Source organism: Salmo salar, chromosome ssa17 (genome assembly GCF_905237065.1).
Source record: "Salmo salar chromosome ssa17, Ssal_v3.1, whole genome shotgun sequence".
Taxonomy (NCBI): domain Eukaryota; kingdom Metazoa; phylum Chordata; class Actinopteri; order Salmoniformes; family Salmonidae; genus Salmo; species Salmo salar.
Genome location: NC_059458.1, coordinates 84953884 through 84972423, shown reverse-complemented (window position 1 = coordinate 84972423; position 18540 = coordinate 84953884). Strand labels below are relative to the sequence as shown.

General features: G+C 46.7%; 1 protein-coding gene across 4 annotated transcripts in view; it reads right to left on the bottom strand.

Moving 5' to 3' along the window:
- The window catches only part of LOC106594049 (gamma-secretase-activating protein), a 41941-nt gene extending 23737 nt beyond the window's left edge, over nt 1–18204 (bottom strand). The window contains exons 1-21 of one of the 4 annotated variants that reach the window (XM_045700277.1): nt 17751–18204; nt 17541–17611; nt 16826–16882; nt 15434–15503; nt 14968–15015; nt 14213–14301; nt 13984–14053; nt 13773–13822; nt 13577–13681; nt 12673–12729; nt 12528–12574; nt 12306–12391; nt 12168–12170; nt 10799–10876; nt 10569–10652; nt 9524–9616; nt 8726–8867; nt 8349–8433; nt 7017–7086; nt 6772–6932; nt 6195–6329 (exon numbers count right to left, since the gene is read on the bottom strand). In XM_045700277.1, the coding sequence (XP_045556233.1) occupies nt 6195–6329; nt 6772–6932; nt 7017–7086; nt 8349–8433; nt 8726–8867; nt 9524–9616; nt 10569–10652; nt 10799–10876; nt 12168–12170; nt 12306–12391; nt 12528–12574; nt 12673–12729; nt 13577–13681; nt 13773–13822; nt 13984–14053; nt 14213–14301; nt 14968–15015; nt 15434–15503; nt 16826–16882; nt 17541–17611; nt 17751–17838 (1689 nt within the window). In that variant the 5' untranslated portion in view covers nt 17839–18204. The remainder of the gene's footprint in view (nt 1–6194; nt 6330–6771; nt 6933–7016; nt 7087–8348; nt 8434–8725; nt 8868–9523; nt 9617–10568; nt 10653–10798; nt 10877–12167; nt 12171–12305; nt 12392–12527; nt 12575–12672; nt 12730–13576; nt 13682–13772; nt 13823–13983; nt 14054–14212; nt 14302–14967; nt 15016–15433; nt 15504–16825; nt 16883–17540; nt 17612–17750) is intronic. The other 3 variants (XM_045700274.1, XM_045700275.1, XM_045700276.1) reach the window with 3 other exon arrangements.
- Between the last annotated feature and the right edge of the window lie 336 nt (nt 18205–18540).

Sequence of the window (18540 nt, the reverse complement as noted above, 5' to 3'; positions counted from 1 at the left end):
ACCATGGTTCCATACTGTCCTACTGCTAGCTGCAGTATAAAGCTTGGGATCAGAGAGAGACCATGGTTCCATACTGTCCATCTGCTAGCTGCAGTATAAAGCTTGGGATCAGAGAGAGAGACCATGGTTCCATACTGTCCTACTGCTAGCTGCAGTATAAAGCTTGGGATCAGAGAGAGAGACCATGGTTCCATACTGTCCTACTGCTAGCTGCAGTTTCAAGCTTGGGATCAGAGAGAGAGACCATGGTTCCATACTGTCCTACTGCTAGCTGCAGTATAAAGCTTGGGATCAGAGAGAGAGACCATGGTTCCATACTGTCCTACTGCTAGCTGCAGTATAAAGCTTGGGATCAGAGAGAGAGACCATGGTTCCATACTGTCCTACTGCTAGCTGCAGTATAAAGCTTGGGATCAGAGAGAGAGACCATGGTTCCATACTGTCCTACTGCTAGCTGCAGTATAAAGCTTGGGATCAGAGAGAGAGACCATGGTTCCATACTGTCCTACTGCTAGCTGCAGTATAAAGCTTGGGATCAGAGAGAGAGACCATGGTTCCATACTGTCCTACTGCTAGCTGCAGTATAAAGCTTGGGATCAGAGAGAGAGACCATGGTTCCATACTGTCCTACTGCTAGCTGCAGTATAAAGCTTGGGATCAGAGAGAGACCATGGTTCCATACTGTCCTACTGCTAGCTGCAGTATAAAGCTTGGGATCAGAGAGAGAGACCATGGTTCCATACTGTCCTACTGCTAGCTGCAGTATAAAGCTTGGGATCAGAGAGAGAGACCATGGTTCCATACTGTCCTACTGCTAGCTGCAGTATAAAGCTTGGGATCAGAGAGAGAGACCATGGTTCCATACTGTCCTACTGCTAGCTGCAGTATAAAGCTTGGGATCAGAGAGAGAGACCATGGTTCCATACTGTCCTACTGCTAGCTGCAGTATAAAGCTTGGGATCAGAGAGAGAGACCATGGTTCCATACTGTCCTACTGCTAGCTGCAGTATAAAGCTTGGGATCAGAGAGAGAGACCATGGTTCCATACTGTCCTACTGCTAGCTGCAGTATAAAGCTTGGGATCAGAGAGAGAGACCATGGTTCCATACTGTCCTACTGCTAGCTGCAGTATAAAGCTTGGGATCAGAGAGAGAGACCATGGTTCCATACTGTCCTACTGCTAGCTGCAGTATAAAGCTTGGGATCAGAGAGAGAGACCATGGTTCCATACTGTCCTACTGCTAGCTGCAGTATAAAGCTTGGGATCAGAGAGAGAGACCATGGTTCCATACTGTCCTACTGCTAGCTGCAGTATAAAGCTTGGGATCAGAGAGAGAGACCATGGTTCCATACTGTCCTACTGCTAGCTGCAGTATAAAGCTTGGGATCAGAGAGAGAGACCATGGTTCCATACTGTCCTACTGCTAGCTGCAGTATAAAGCTTGGGATCAGAGAGAGAGACCATGGTTCCATACTGTCCTACTGCTAGCTGCAGTATAAAGCTTGGGATCAGAGAGAGAGACCATGGTTCCATACTGTCCTACTGCTAGCTGCAGTATAAAGCTTGGGATCAGAGAGAGAGACCATGGTTCCATACTGTCCTACTGCTAGCTGCAGTATAAAGCTTGGGATCAGAGAGAGAGACCATGGTTCCATACTGTCCTACTGCTAGCTGCAGTATAAAGCTTGGGATCAGAGAGAGAGACCATGGTTCCATACTGTCCTACTGCTAGCTGCAGTATAAAGCTTGGGATCAGAGAGAGAGACCATGGTTCCATACTGTCCTACTGCTAGCTGCAGTATAAAGCTTGGGATCAGAGAGAGAGACCATGGTTCCATACTGTCCTACTGCTAGCTGCAGTATAAAGCTTGGGATCAGAGAGAGAGACCATGGTTCCATACTGTCCTACTGCTAGCTGCAGTATAAAGCTTGGGATCAGAGAGAGAGCTCGGTTCCATACTGTCCTACTGCTAGCTGCAGTATAAAGCTTGGGATCAGAGAGAGAGACCATGGTTCCATACTGTCCTACTGCTAGCTGCAGTATAAAGCTTGGGATCAGAGAGAGAGACCATGGTTCCATACTGTCCTACTGCTAGCTGCAGTATAAAGCTTGGGATCAGAGAGAGAGACCATGGTTCCATACTGTCCTACTGCTAGCTGCAGTATAAAGCTTGGGATCAGAGAGAGAGACCATGGTTCCATACTGTCCTACTGCCAGCTGCAGTATAACGCTTGGGATCAGAGAGAGACCATGGTTCCATACTGTCCTACTGCTAGCTGCAGCATAAAGCTTGGGATCAGAGAGAGAACCATGGTTCCATACTGTCCTACTGCTAGCTGCAGTATAAAGCTTGGGATCAGAGAGAGAGACCATGGTTCCATACTGTCCTACTGCTAGCTGCAGCATAAAGCTTGGGATCAGAGAGAGAGACCATGGTTCCATACTGTCCTACTGCTAGCTGCAGTATAAAGCTTGGGATCAGAGAGAGAGACCATGGTTCCATACTGTCCTACTGCTAGCTGCAGTATAAAGCTTGGGATCAGAGAGAGACCATGGTTCCATACTGTCCATCTGCTAGCTGCAGTATAAAGCTTGGGATCAGAGAGAGAGACCATGGTTCCATACTGTCCTACTGCTAGCTGCAGTATAAAGCTTGGCATCAGAGAGAGAGACCATGGTTCCATACTGTCCTACTGCTAGCTGCAGTTTCAAGCTTGGGATCAGAGAGAGAGACCATGGTTCCATACTGTCCTACTGCTAGCTGCAGTATAAAGCTTGGGATCAGAGAGAGAGACCATGGTTCCATACTGTCCTACTGCTAGCTGCAGTATAAAGCTTGGGATCAGAGAGAGAGACCATGGTTCCATACTGTCCTACTGCTAGCTGCAGTATAAAGCTTGGGATCAGAGAGAGAGACCATGGTTCCATACTGTCCTACTGCTAGCTGCAGTATAAAGCTTGGGATCAGAGAGAGAGACCATGGTTCCATACTGTCCTACTGCTAGCTGCAGTATAAAGCTTGGGATCAGAGAGAGAGACCATGGTTCCATACTGTCCTACTGCTAGCTGCAGTATAAAGCTTGGGATCAGAGAGAGAGACCATGGTTCCATACTGTCCTACTGCTAGCTGCAGTATAAAGCTTGGGATCAGAGAGAGAGACCATGGTTCCATACTGTCCTACTGCTAGCTGCAGTATAAAGCTTGGGATCAGAGAGAGAGACCATGGTTCCATACTGTCCTACTGCTAGCTGCAGTATAAAGCTTGGGATCAGAGAGAGAGACCATGGTTCCATACTGTCCTACTGCTAGCTGCAGTATAAAGCTTGGGATCAGAGAGAGAGACCATGGTTCCATACTGTCCTACTGCTAGCTGCAGTATAAAGCTTGGGATCAGAGAGAGAGACCATGGTTCCATACTGTCCTACTGCTAGCTGCAGTATAAAGCTTGGGATCAGAGAGAGAGACCATGGTTCCATACTGTCCTACTGCTAGCTGCAGTATAAAGCTTGGGATCAGAGAGAGAGACCATGGTTCCATACTGTCCTACTGCTAGCTGCAGTATAAAGCTTGGGATCAGAGAGAGAGACCATGGTTCCATACTGTCCTACTGCTAGCTGCAGTATAAAGCTTGGGATCAGAGAGAGAGACCATGGTTCCATACTGTCCTACTGCTAGCTGCAGTATAAAGCTTGGGATCAGAGAGAGAGACCATGGTTCCATACTGTCCTACTGCTAGCTGCAGTATAAAGCTTGGGATCAGAGAGAGAGACCATGGTTCCATACTGTCCTACTGCTAGCTGCAGTATAAAGCTTGGGATCAGAGAGAGAGACCATGGTTCCATACTGTCCTACTGCTAGCTGCAGTATAAAGCTTGGGATCAGAGAGAGAGACCATGGTTCCATACTGTCCTACTGCTAGCTGCAGTATAAAGCTTGGGATCAGAGAGAGAGACCATGGTTCCATACTGTCCTACTGCTAGCTGCAGTATAAAGCTTGGGATCAGAGAGAGAGACCATGGTTCCATACTGTCCTACTGCTAGCTGCAGTATAAAGCTTGGGATCAGAGAGAGAGACCATGGTTCCATACTGTCCTACTGCTAGCTGCAGTATAAAGCTTGGGATCAGAGAGAGAGACCATGGTTCCATACTGTCCTACTGCTAGCTGCAGTATAAAGCTTGGGATCAGAGAGAGACCATGATTCCATACTGTCCTACTGCTAGCTGCAGTATAAAGCTTGGGATCAGAGAGAGACCATGGTTCCATACTGTCCTACTGCTAGCTGCAGTATAAAGCTCGGGATCAAAGAGAGAGCCATGGTTCCATACTGTCCTACTGCTAGCTGCAGTATAAAGCTTGGGATCAGAGAGACCATGGTTCCATACTGTCCTACTGCTAGCTGCAGTATAAAGCTTGGGATCAGAGAGAGACCATGGTTCCATACTGTCCTACTGCTAGCTGCAGTATAAAGCTTGGGATCAGAGAGAGACCATGGTTCCATACTGTCCTACTGCTAGCTGCAGTATAAAGCTTGGGATCAGAGAGAGACCATGGTTCCATACTGTCCTACTGCTAGCTGCAGTATAAAGCTTGGGATCAGAGAGAGAGACCATGGTTCCATACTGTCCTACTGCTAGCTGCAGCATAAAGCTTGGGATCAGAGAGAGAGCCATGGTTCCATACTGTCCTACTGCTAGCTGCAGTATAAAGCTTGGGATCAGAGAGAGAGACCATGGTTCCATACTGTCCTACTGCTAGCTGCAGTATAAAGCTTGGGATCAGAGAGAGAGACCATGGTTCCATACTGTCCTACTGCTAGCTGCAGTATAAAGCTTGGGATCAGAGAGAGAGACCATGGTTCCATACTGTCCTACTGCTAGCTGCAGTATAAAGCTTGGGATCAGAGAGAGAGACCATGGTTCCATACTGTCCTACTGCTAGCTGCAGTATAAAGCTTGGGATCAGAGAGAGAGACCATGGTTCCATACTGTCCTACTGCTAGCTGCAGTATAAAGCTTGGGATCAGAGAGAGAGACCATGGTTCCATACTGTCCTACTGCTAGCTGCAGTATAAAGCTTGGGATCAGAGAGAGAGACCATGGTTCCATACTGTCCTACTGCTAGCTGCAGTATAAAGCTTGGGATCAGAGAGAGAGACCATGGTTCCATACTGTCCTACTGCTAGCTGCAGTATAAAGCTTGGGATCAGAGAGAGAGACCATGGTTCCATACTGTCCTACTGCTAGCTGCAGTATAAAGCTTGGGATCAGAGAGAGACCATGGTTCCATACTGTCCTACTGCTAGCTGCAGTATAAAGCTTGGGATCAGAGAGAGAGCCATGGTTCCATACTGTCCTACTGCTAGCTGCAGTATAAAGCTTGGGATCAAAGAGAGAGACCATGGTTCCATACTGTCCTACTGCTAGCTGCAGTATAAAGCTTGGGATCAGAGAGAATTCAAGAGAGACCATGGTTCCATACTGTCCTACTGCTAGCTGCAGTGTAAAGCTTGGGATCAGAGAGAGAGACCATGGTTCCATACTGTCCTACTGCTAGCTGCAGTATAAAGCTTGGGATCAGAGAGAGAGACCATGGTTCCATACTGTCCTACTGCTAGCTGCAGTATAAAGCTTGGGATCAGAGAGAACCATGGTTCCATACTGTCCTACTGCTAGCTGCAGTATAAAGCTTGGGATCAGAGAGACCATGGTTCCATACTGTCCTACTGCTAGCTGCAGTATAAAGCTTGGGATCAGAGAGAGACCATGGTTCCATACTGTCCTACTGCTAGCTGCAGTATAAAGCTTGGGATCAGAGAGACCATGGTTCCATACTGTCCTACTGCTAGCTGCAGTATAAAGCTTGGGATCAGAGAGACCATGGTTCCATACTCTCCTACTGCTAGCTGCAGTATAAAGCTTGGGATCAGAGAGAGAGACCATGGTTCCATACTGTCCTGCTGCTAGCTGCAGTATAAAGCTTGGGATCAGAGAGAGAGACCATGGTTCCTGTGGTGCACTGAGCTCCCAGAGATCCTCTATATTCCAGTCTCTCTGTGTGAACTCACCAGGGTAGCTAGCATCGTGGTCCAGTCTGGCAGACTGTGAGAGGTTCTGCATCTGCAGTTTGATCCTCTAATATGTGTGAACTCACCAATGCTGCTACATATTTCTAGGTGTGAACAGAACTCACCAGGGTAGTGAGCAGCTTGGTCCAGTCTGACAGGCTCTGAGATGCTCTGTATCGTAGGTTTGGAACTGCCTCAAAGTACTTCATCTTTTCTGTGCTCCACTGCAGCTCTTCCCAATAGCCCTGGAGACGTCTGGCCTGCAGCGAAACATGACCAAACATCTAGTAAACACCAGATGTTTACTACTTTTACTGTTTGTAAAAATAGGTCAATTTGTTATGGTCATCTTGAGACCTCCTTGGAAACAAAATGATTTATGGCATGGGGTTCATTCTGCATAACATTAAATAAAATGCACTTGATTGTAACAAATGGTTCATGTTTTGTCTCCATCTACAGAATAATCACTGGGTATTTCATTGGAAATAGCCCAGTTTAAATAATATTATTAAGTCCCTTCTTTCAACACAACTCTTCTTCATTGAATTCATTAGATATGCATTCTTTATCTGTTACTGAGCACTGGATCTGCTTCCCACTCCTGTCTGCCCCCTAGTGTCTAACCTTATAAATCACTCAATATTACACATGTGACTGATCAGGTCGTTGAATAGCTACAGTGTGTGAAAGAGATGTTACCTTTCCTTTGAACACTGGTTCAGCATGGAGCTCTGTGGTGCAGGTGACACCAGGGACCAGGTCTAGACCCTCAGGTACCTTCTTCTTCTCAAACACAGAGGAGTAGGGCAGGACTTCATCCAGACTGAGGCACTTCTTATAGATGATCCTGTACAGTGACGCTGTCGTTGAAGGGAGACAATGATTCTTCCATAAAACACCACAAAAATAGATATGATAATGATGATAACTCTTGTTCCACTTACCCAGAATAAATTCCTGAATTTGATCGAAGGTGTCGAACGGCATGACATTGTCACAGATCCAATCTATGATCTGCAGAGAAAACACATGAAGTAACAGCAGTGCTATGCTATGTAACAACATCTTGGTGAAGTATTGTTACTATAGTAATTCCAGTGTTACCACACATGTATAAAGCCATGTTATGTAAGGGGTTTCCACAGAACTGATAAACCCACAGCAGACTCGTCCTCATGGACCTCTAAGACGGGTTACCTCTCTAACTGTGTTAGTGAGTTGTCATGGCCACAGAGACACCGTTTAGAACAAATACTGCAGATGGAAATTTCAAGTGCAGCACTTTCTCTATTATAAACAACCTGACTCATGGTCAGAACCCAGTCCTGAACTTCTCCCTCCAAAACATCTCTCTCTCTCTCACACACACTCTTCAAAGGGGGAGACACACTAGACCCAAACTGCTACAGACCTATATCTATCCTACCCTGCCTTTCTAAGGTCTTCGAAAGCCAAGTTAACAAACAGATCACCGACCATTTCGAATCCCACCATACCTTCTCCACTATGCAATCTGGTTTCAGAGCTGGTCATGGGTGCACCTCAGCCACGCTCAAGGTCCTTGATATCATAACCGCCATCGATAAGAGACAATACTGTGCAGCCGTATTCATCGACCTGGCCAAGGCTTTCAACTCTGTCAATCACCACATTCTTATCGGCAGAGTCAACAGCCTTGGTTTCTCAAATGATTGCCTCGCCTGGTTCACCAACTACTTCTCTGATAGAGTTCAGTGTGTCAAATCGGAGGGCCTGTTGTCCGGACCTCTGGCAGTCTCTATGGGGGTGCCACAGGGTTCAATTCTCGGGCCGACTCTTTTTTCTGTATACATCAATGATGTTTCTCTTGCTGCTGGTGATTCTCTGATCCACCTCTACGCAGATGACACCATTCTGTATACTTCTGGCCCTTCTTTGGACACTGTGTTAACTAACCTCCAGACGAGCTTCAATGCCATACAACTCTACTTCCGTGGCCTCCAACTGCTCTTAAATACAAGTAAAACTAAATGCATGCTCTTCAACCGATCGCTGCCCGCACCTGCCCGCCCGTCCAGCATCACTACTCTTGACAGTTCTGACTTAGAATATGTGGACAACTACAAATACCTAGGTTGCTTTATCTTGGCCAGGTCGCAGTTGTAAATGAGAACTTGTTCTCAACTAGCCTACCTGGTTAAATAAAGGTGAAATATATATATATTTTTTTTAAACACAGTGTCTCTCTTGCTCTCTCTGAGCAAAGTGTTCTCAGGGGTTTTGCTTGCATCTCCTACCTTCAGTTGTAGTGCAGCGTTGGGTCCCATGTAGAGCAGCAGACAGTGCAGGGCAGCCAGACGTTGAGCATCAGGTCTACTGTGGCTACAGCACAGAGCATACAGCACAGAGCATACAGCACAGAGCATACAGCACAGAGCATACAGTAAAGACATCATGAATACTACATAAACAGAGTGTGAAGTGTAGCATCACTATAATACCCAATGCACCAGTACTTTCTACATGCAGTAAGCATGAAATACACACTCCAACGCTCAAGACCATTTTCCATTCAACAATGGATTGAGCTATATTGTATTCTATGTTATTCTATGTTATTCTATTCCATTATATTGTACTCCATTCCATTCGATTCTATTCTACTCCATTGTACCTGCAGTGCAGTAGGTCCATTAGGAAGGAGGGGTTGAGGTCTACAGTGTACATCCTGCCTGTGTTCAGGTCCAGCAGAGAGGACTCAGGTAGAGACAACACCACACTGTCTGATCCCAACACACCCAGCTCTGCATCAACACCTGTAACACAGTTACACTGAGGCCATCATCAACACCTGTAACACAGTTACACTGAGGCCATCATCAACACCTGTAACACAGTTACACTGAGGCCATCATCAACACCTGCAACACAGTTACACTGAGGCCATCATCAACACCTGTAACACAGTTACACTGAGGCCATCATCAACACCTGTAACACAGTTACACTGAGGCCATCATCAACACCTGTAACACAGTTACACTGAGGCCATCATCAACACCTGTAACACAGTTACACTGAGGCCATCATCAACACCTGCAACACAGTTACACTGAGGCCATCATCAACACCTGTAACACAGTTACACTGAGGCCATCATCAACACCTGTAACACAGTTACACTGAGGCCATCATCAACACCTGCAACACAGTTACACTGAGGCCATCATCAACACCTGTAACACAGTTATACATAGGCCAGATTAACAAACACACACTTGGGCTGCATGTCTAATGACTCCCTATCCTCATATAGTCCACTTGTGTTGGTAACCAGGGTCGTGTTCATAGACACGTAATGGAGTGAAACACAGAGGTATCTCAACCGGGGAAAAAAACGACATTTCCTTTTCCATTGCAAAACAATTGGCTACGGTGTGTCCTGATGAACATGCCCCAGGTCTAGCCTTACCTGAGAGGAAGAGACTGTGGCAGAGCAGCTCCTGTTGTCTGGTGTTGATGCAGTGCAGGAAGTGACCAGCCAGGTAGACTACCACATAGTAACCTGGGCAGAGAACAGCAGGCTAGTCTACGTTTATTCATCAGCTATCTTAGACTGACCTCAAATGTTTTGGGTTGGTTTATTTGTTTGTTCTCTTATGTAAATGTCTACTGTACAATAATAATAAACATCTTATCAAAAATAACTCCTAAAACCACTTCCTTGGTGCCAAGTAGAAGTAGCACTATCAGGGGCTGTGATAGGATGGATCGGCTGTATGGGAGTGTTCCAGCTCCAGCAGGTACTGAAGGGGTAGTGATAGGATGGATGGGCTGTGTGGGAGTGTTCCAGTGGGTACTGAAGGGGTTGTGATAGGATGGATGGGCTGTATGGGAGTGTTCCAGTGGGTACTGAAGGGGTTGTGATAGGATGGATGGGCTGTGTGGGAGTGTTCCAGTGGGTACTGAAGGGGTTGTGATAGGATGGATCAGCTGTATGGGAGTGTTCCAGCACCAGCAGGTACTGAAGGGGTTGTGATAGGATGGATGGGCTGTGTGGATGGGCTGTGTGGGAGTGTTCCAGAGGGTACTGAAGGGGTTGTGATAGGATGGATGGGCTGTCTGGGAGTGTTCCAGCAGGTACTGAAGGGGTTGTGATAGGATGGATGGGCTGTGTGAGAGTGTTCCAGCAGGTACTGAAGGGGTAGTGATAGGATGGATGGGCTGTGTGAGAGTGTTCCAGCAATTTCTGAAGGGGTTGTGATAGGATGGATGGGCTGTGTGGAAGTGTTCCAGCAGGTTCTGAAGGGGTAGTGATAGGGGTAGTGATAGGATGGATGGGCTGTGTGAGAGTGTTCCAGCAGGTACTGAAGGGGGATGGGCTGTCTGGGAGTGTTCCAGCAGGTACTGAATGGATAGTGATAGGATGGATGGGCTGTGTGAGAGTGTTCCAGCAGGTACTGAAGGGGTTGTGATAGGATGGACAGGATGTCTGTGAGACAGATGTGTTGACTGACCTATAGGGATGAAGAGAGGGAGGAGGTCTGTACTACATGGACTAGGGGTGCCATCCAGAGCCACTGAGAACGTTTTACTGCAGCCTGTAGAGGACAGAGAGGCTCTGGTAGATTACAATGTACAACTCGAAACTTAGAAGAACTTTGGATTTTCCCTAACGGATCTTAATTAGTCATTTGTGAATAATGTATGGAACTAATGCAACATGGTAAGACGTATAATACTGAACCTCTGTGCACCAGGACTATGGTGTATGTGATCTCCTGGTTGGCACAAGCAGGCTGGCTGTAACACACACACATACTCCCTGCAATCAACAGTAAGGATCAGGTATTAAAACAACCAATTACACTCTAACAACATAATTAATACAAAGAAGCAGCAGAAGAAGGAGAAGAAGCAGAGGAAGCAGAAGAAGGAGCAGAACCAGGAGAAGCAGAAGAAGCAGCAGCAGAAGCAGAAGAAGCAGCAGAAGAAGCAGCAGAAGAAGCAGCAGAGAAGCAGAAGAAGCAGGCAGAAGAAGCAGAAGCAGAAGAAGCAGCAGAAGGCAGAAGAACAGCAGAAGAAGCAGCAGAAGAAGCAGAAGCAGAAGAAGCAGCGAAGCAGAGCAGAAGCAGAAGAAGCAGCAGAAGCAGCAGAAGAAGCAGAAGAAGCGAAGCAGAAGCAGAAGAAGCAGCAGAAGAAGCAGAAGAAGCAGCAGAAGAAGAAGCAGCAGAAGAAGCAGAAGCAGAAGCAGAAGAAGCAGCAGAAGGAGAAGCAGCAAAGAAGCAGAAGAGCAGAAGAAGCAGAAGCAGAAGCAGCAGAAGAAGCAGCAGAAGAAGCAGAAGAAGCAGAAGAAGCAGAAGCAGAAGAAGCAGCAAAAAGCAGAAGAAGCAGAAGAAGCAGCAGAAGAAGCAGCAGAAGAAGCAGAAGCAGAAGAAGCAGCAGAAGAAGCAGCGGAAGCAGCAGAAGAAGCAGGAAGCAGAAGAAGCAGGCAAGCAGAAGAAGCAGCAGAAAAGCAGCAGAAGAAGCAGAAAGAAAAGAGCAAAGAAACAGCAGAAAAAGCAGAAGCAGAAGAAGCAGTAGAAGAAGCAGCAGAAGAAGCAGCAGAAGAAGCAGGAGCAGAAGAAGCAGAAGAAGCAGAAGAAGCAGAAGCAGGAAGCAGCAGAAGAAGCAGAAGAAGCAGAAGAAGCAGAAGCAGCAGAAGAAGCAGAAGAAGAAGCAGAAGCAGAAGAAGCAGCAGAAGGAGCACAAGCAGAAGCAGAAGGATAGCATTTTAACAATGTGGTATTGATTGAGGTCTTATTAAAAGCAACAGTGTTTTAATGGTTGAATCTTGAATGTCATTTGGAATAAGTAGCACAGTGAAGTGATTATGTTCCTGGCCCTGGGCCGTCGTCAACCATCTTTAGATTTGATAGGCCTTTCAAAGAAACACAAATTCTTTTTACGATTGAGAAGCCTGCAGCATTTCCAATTGTGCAGCTTGACTAATGCAATCTTTAGAATTGAGAAGTTCTATAAATCTGGGCTCTGTGAAGTGAGTGTGATTGTACTGAACTGTCCATTGATCAAGGAGTGACACAGTTCATCTAGATCACAGTAGCTACAGCACTTACCCTCTGTTTCCATTCACGTCCCATGTCAAACAAAAAGTAATGACAAACTCAATGAAAGAGGAATGTTCTCCGAGCATAGAACATTATCAATAGAGTACAGTATGGAGGTGAATTAGTTTATGTTTAACCGAAACCTGCCTGTTTTATTGGTGATCACCAGCATCCTCATCTCCTCCCGTTCATGCTGTGTCTCTTGGTGATGGTCAAAGCCCAGGTTAACAAACCTAGGGGTCAAACACATAAGGAGTTATCCATACAGCATCACTAGACATTTCTGAATATTGATGAACTGTTTTCAGGAAATACACAGTTTAGCTGAAAAGTTATCTTATTTAATTAAATGTTACTTTTCATTCTTACCTCATACAGGTGAAAGGGTTAGAGGGCAACTCCAGTTCAAGCTCAAACTGTCGGGAAGGAGGGGGAAGCATTAAGTAGCCTGACCTGAAATCAAACACTACCCATAAAGTGTTCATGATTCAATGATTTCTGCTGCTAGTCTCACCAAGGTCTCACAGTTTTGGTCATGGTAGAATTGCACACATTTCAGCACAGCTTTTTCCTGACAGAGAAAGAAGGGAGGTCATTATTGCATTATCAGTTGGAATTTCTGCATTCTTCTTCACAATTCAACAGAAATAGAACATGTTAGTTGAAGGTGTTGTTGCCCAGATCAGAGCCTACAGTGTGTTACCTCCAGCACCAGTCAAAAGGTTGGACACACCTTCTCATTCAAGGGTTTTTCTTTATTTTTACTATTTTCTACATTGTAGAATACTGAAGACATCAAAACTATGAAATAACACATATTGAATCATGTAGTAACCAAATAAGTGTTAAACAAATCCAAATATATTTTATATTTGAGATTCTTTAAAGTAGCCACCCTACTTTGGTTTGTGCTTAATGGGGACTATCATTTGTTTTTCAACAGGACAATGACCCAACACACCTCCAGGCTGTAAGGGCTATTTGACCAAGGAGAGTGATGAAGTGCTGCATCAGGTTAACTGGCCTCCACAATCACCCGAACTCAACCCAATTGAGATGGTTTGGGATGAGTTGGACCGCAGAGTGAAGGAAAAGCAGCCAACAAGTGATCAGCATATGTTGGAACTCCTTCAAGACTTTTGTAAAAGCATTCCAGGTGAAGCTTGTTGAGAGAATGCCAATAGTGCAAAGTTGTCATCAAGGCAAAGGCTGGCTACTTCTAAGAATCTCAAATATAAAATATATTTAGATTTGTTTAACACTTTTTTGGTTACTACATGATTCCTTATGTGTTATTTCATAGTGTTGATGTCTTCACTATTATTCTACCATGTAGAAAATAGTAAAAATAAAGAAAAACCCTTGAATGAGTAGGTGTGTAGAAACTTTTGACTGGTACTGTATATATGGTATGTTACCCTGTGTGTGAGGTAGAAGAGTCTCTGTGTCTGGCTGTCCCACTGGACCCAGCTGAACTCCTCTGCCACCCTGTCTTTGGCCAGGCACTCTGGGTTCAACATCACCTGTTAGAACACCAGTCAACAGGAAGTGATGTCACTACGGAACAGTTGCATTCCATTCCAGCTCTCTATAGTCTGTGACAGTGTTTCTTACCACTCTGTAACCCTCTTGTCTGACCAGCATCACATGGAGCTGCTCCACATCTGAAAGGTCAAAGGTCAAAGTTCAAAGCCTAAACCCTGAAGGCCCAGTAGCCAAACTCTCCCAAAAACAGAAAACAGTGTCAGCTAATGTCTTTGTACTATCATAGTTAAAAGCTGTAACCCTCAGAGATTTGACACAACTTGACTTCCCAGATACTCACAGCCATCTTCTGCTACCAGCAGCAGGTGACTCTCCAGCACTGAGTCCCTCTCTGTGTCTGGATGGATGAACTGTATGAAACCAAAGATGACTGGTAGTATCTTTGTAGTATAACTATGTTATAGCACATTGTTACATCAATGTAATAACAACCGAGGGGAAGCTTATTGTAATAGGTGTTCCTGATAAGAGTACAATAGAGTCCAGTACAAAACAATACAGCTCTATACCTGAACTCTGACCCGGCAGTCGACAGCCTTCAGGACCTTAGTGTTGTTAATGGGATGGATCTCAATGAGGAGGGTCAGACATTTTGAAACTAGGAGTAGAACAATGGGAAAGGTGTTAAATATGGTAATGATTAAGTTCACTGACCTGAAACAGCAGAAAACTGCTTCACTGCCAGTGCTGCCCGCGTGATAACTGTTACTCACTCCAACACACACAGGTGACCGATGTAGTGCGGCCTACAGCCAATAGTTGTGTACAGTTTGAACCTGTCATGTAGAGTACACTTGAAACACTTAAAAACCTGTGGTGCATGTGTGGATAGATACTTAATAACATCCTGAATGTTTCCCATCTGACTATTAGAGTTGTAGTGAATACAGCCACGGGTCTGTTTCCCTATAGGCTCAGAGAGAACCAGAGGGAAACAGAGAGCTAGTCATCAGCAGGATTTAGCTTACCACTTCCCTCTTCATAACACACTGTAGATTTACATGGTTATCTGTCTAGTTGCATTTCTCTAATCTTCAGCTTCTGTGTTTGTTTGTATCAGCGTTGGGAGGTGTGTGTGGGGGGGGGTCGAGCCAAGGGGAGACAGGTACCTGGTCTAAGTTGTTTGTATCAGCGTTGGGAGGTGTGTGTGTGTGGGGGGGGTCGAGCCAAGGGGAGACAGGTACCTGGTCTAAGTTGTTTGTATCAGCGTTGGGAGGTGTGTGTGTGTGGGGGGGGGGGGGTCGAGCCAAGGGGAGACAGGTACCTGGTCTAAGGCGCTCCTCTGTTCTTGTCCTCTGTGCCAAACTGACCGCTAAAAATGAGATTAAAAGACAAGTATGTGAGTTGATGTGGGTTCAGTGACGTGACTTCAATACAATGGCTCTTGGCTGTCGGCTCAGTCACAAGACATTGTTCCTCTCTCGTGATGATAAGATACTCCTACGGGGTGATCACAATCTTGGACTGGAAATATCAGTAGGCTATATGTAGGAAAACCTGTATCTAGTCTAACACTGACACACTGGTGGAGGAGACACTGGCTCAACACTTTAGTGAGGATTCTTGTTTCACTGTCTGTGTGTCTTTGTACTACACATGTGTGTTACATAGAATTAGAATACCATGGATTCTAGAGCTTTATCTGTTCTACACCATAGAATTCAATACAACAATGAATGTATCTCTATGTTCTACGCATTCTATTTCTAAGTCCATAAACAGGACCTTACCCAGCAGAGTCTCCTCCTTATTCAGAGAACAGCTGCTGACACACACCTGCTTGTCAAATGTGTAGAGGAGCTGTGAAGAGAGGGGAGAGGGGTTAGGGGAGAGGGGAGAGGGGAGAGGTGTAAGGGGAGAGGTGTAAGGGGAGAGGGGTTAGGGGAGAGGGGAGAGGTGTAAGGGGAGAGGGGTTAGGGAGAGGGGAGAGGTGTAAGGGGAGAGGGGTTAGGGAGAGGGGAGAGGTGTAAGGGGAGAGGTGTAAGGGGAGAGGGGAGAGGTGTAAGGGGAGAGGGGTTAGGGGAGAGGTGTAAGGGGAGAGGTGTAAGGGGTAAGGGAACAGGGGAGAGGGGTTAGAGGAGGGGTTAGGGGAGAGGGGTAAGGGGAGAGGTGTAAGGGGAGAGGTGTAAGGGGTTAGGGGAGCGGTGTAAGGGGAGAGGGGTAAGGGGAGAGGGGTTAGGGAGAGGGGTTAGGGGAGAGGGGACAGGGGAGGGGTGTAAGGGGTAAGGGGACAGGGGAGAGGGGTTAGAGGAGGGGTTAGGGGAGAGGGGTAAGGGGACAGGGGACAGGGGTTAGGGGAGGGGTGTAAGGGGTCAGGGAACAGGGGAGAGGGGTTAGAGGAGGGGTGTAAGGGGTAAGGGGAGAGGGGTTAGGGAGAGGGGTTAGGGAGAGGGGACAGGGAGGGGTGTAAGGGGTAAGGGGACAGGGGAGAGGGGTTAGAGGAGGGGTTAGGGGAGAGGGGTAAGGGGACAGGGGACAGGGGTTAGGGGAGGGGTGTAAGGGGTCAGGGAACAGGGGAGAGGGGTTAGAGGAGGGGTGTAAGGGGTAAGGGGAGAGGGGTTAGGGGAGGGGTTAGGGGTTAGGGGAGAGGTGTAAGGGGTAAGGGGACGGGGAGAGGGGTTAGGGGAGGGGTTAGAGGAGAGGGGTAAGGGGACAGGGGAGAGGGGTTAGAGGAGGGGTTAGGGGAGGGGTTAGGGGAGAGGGGACAGGGGAGGGGTGTAAGGGGACAGGGGAGAGGGGTTAGAGGAAGGGTTAGGGAGAGGGGTAAGGGACGGGGAGAGGGGTTAGAGGAGGGGTTAGGGGAGGGGTTAGGGAGAGGGGACAGGGGAGGGGTGTAAGGGGACAGGGGAGAGGTTAGAGGAAGGGTTAGGGGAGAGGGGTAAGGGGACAGGGGGCAAGGGAGAGGGGTTAGGGAGAGGGGTAAGGGGACAGGGGAGAGGGGTTAGGGCCCATGATGAACACTACAAACAGCTGGTGTTGATCAGGCAGTGTACCAGGAGTAACCTCACATTACATTAAGACTATGTGCTGGCATATACATATATACTCACTCACTCTTATTGTCACACACTCACAGTCAAACACACACAGTCACACACACACCCACACAGAGGAAGCTCTACCTTATTCTGTCTGGTATTGGGGTCGTATTTCCCGATCCTGGTGGTCCCTGTTGCCCCCTGAGAGATGAGAGGAGGGAGGAGGAAAGCCATTATGGCTCATAATGACTGTGTGTGTGTGTGTGTGTGTGTGTGTGTGTGTGTGTGTGTGTGTGTGTGTGTGTGTGTGTGTGTGTGTGTAATGACCTATACTTATGCCCATGTCATCTCAGCTGTCTATGTAGGGCTTAACACTCCCGCAGTCTGAGGATACTTCTTGAACAACTCCATGTTATAAGGAAACGGAATACCTCTTAACCAGTAGCTCTTAACCAGTAGCTCTTAACCAGTAGCTTATTCAGCTGCAGTGGTCTGTCATGAGTCTTTGGGCTTCTATTTGGATCCTACGTCCCAATGGCACCCTATCCCCTACATAGTGCACTTCTTTTGACCAGATCCCTATGGGTCCTGGTCAAAAGTAGTACACTATAGGGTATAGGGTGCCATTGGGATGCTGCACTATAAGGAATAGGGTGGCATTGGGGTGCTGCACTATAGGGAATAGGGTGACATTGGGATGCTGCACTATAGGGAATAGGGTACCATTGGGATGCACCCTAGACAGAGAGAATGTTCCCACCACGTCCCGAAGAGCGCACTGTTGGTTATGTGTGGAACGTCACTCTTGACCTGTCCATTATAATGCTATGTGAATGCCCCATGCCCAGTGTCCACTTACTTTCCAGGAGTAGAGGACTCCTCCATCCCTTTCAATGTTGAGGATCCGAGTGTCAACGATCCCTGAGTATTCTGTAGAGGAAAAAATACATTTTTCCATTACATGTGTCACTACTATCATGGTATTTGTCACACATTGTCACCTTGTGCGTAAAGGCACAAAGTATAGGTTTTGGATATCGGTCGAGCGAAACAACCAGATAGCTCTTACCTTCGGTTCTTCCTACAGTCGCCTCTTTCTTAAATATACTTGACACAACATCCTGCTGCAAATCGAAAGTTGCGCTTAGTTGCAACATGTGTGCGATTGACTTCCTCCACAACGTACTGATTCCCACGTCTATTATGCATCAAACACTACGAAGAAATCCCTTCAATTAGAGCCTCGGCGATTTCACACTATCCGGAAGATGTCATCCCTATAGCCTCAAGTTACAACTTATCATATAATGAGGCATCATGTGATAGTTGTAAATAACGTTTTGATGAGCCGTTTAAGCCGTTTAAACAGTGTTTTACGCACCGAAAACAAAGCAGAAGGCGTGATTTAAAAGGGAATCACTTCCATTGAGATCTGCAGCCATACAGTCATTTACTCAACTTCACACGGAACAATATTGACAGCTCGCTGCACCCTGTTCACAGAGCCCTCCCTCTCGGGTCAGACAGCGGAGACGCCCGCTCTGATAGGCCGGACAAGCGATCACTCCGGTGGATCAGATGTCTCACCGCCTTTGCTGCCTGCCTGGGCTGTGTGTCACCTGATTATGGACAACATAAAACTATGGAGGTGCTGTGCGACCACCAGAGGGCAAAACATACACAAACGCAGAAGGCTATTTATTTAACTTTCACAATAGCCCTACTTTATATTCGTTTTGCTATGTTGGTGTCTTTGTGCCCCTCATTGACCATTCAATCTACTAGTCATAGCGCTATATAATACCACCTGACAATAAATTAGGCTAGTTACATCAGCACTGTCTCAAGTTCGATTTTCA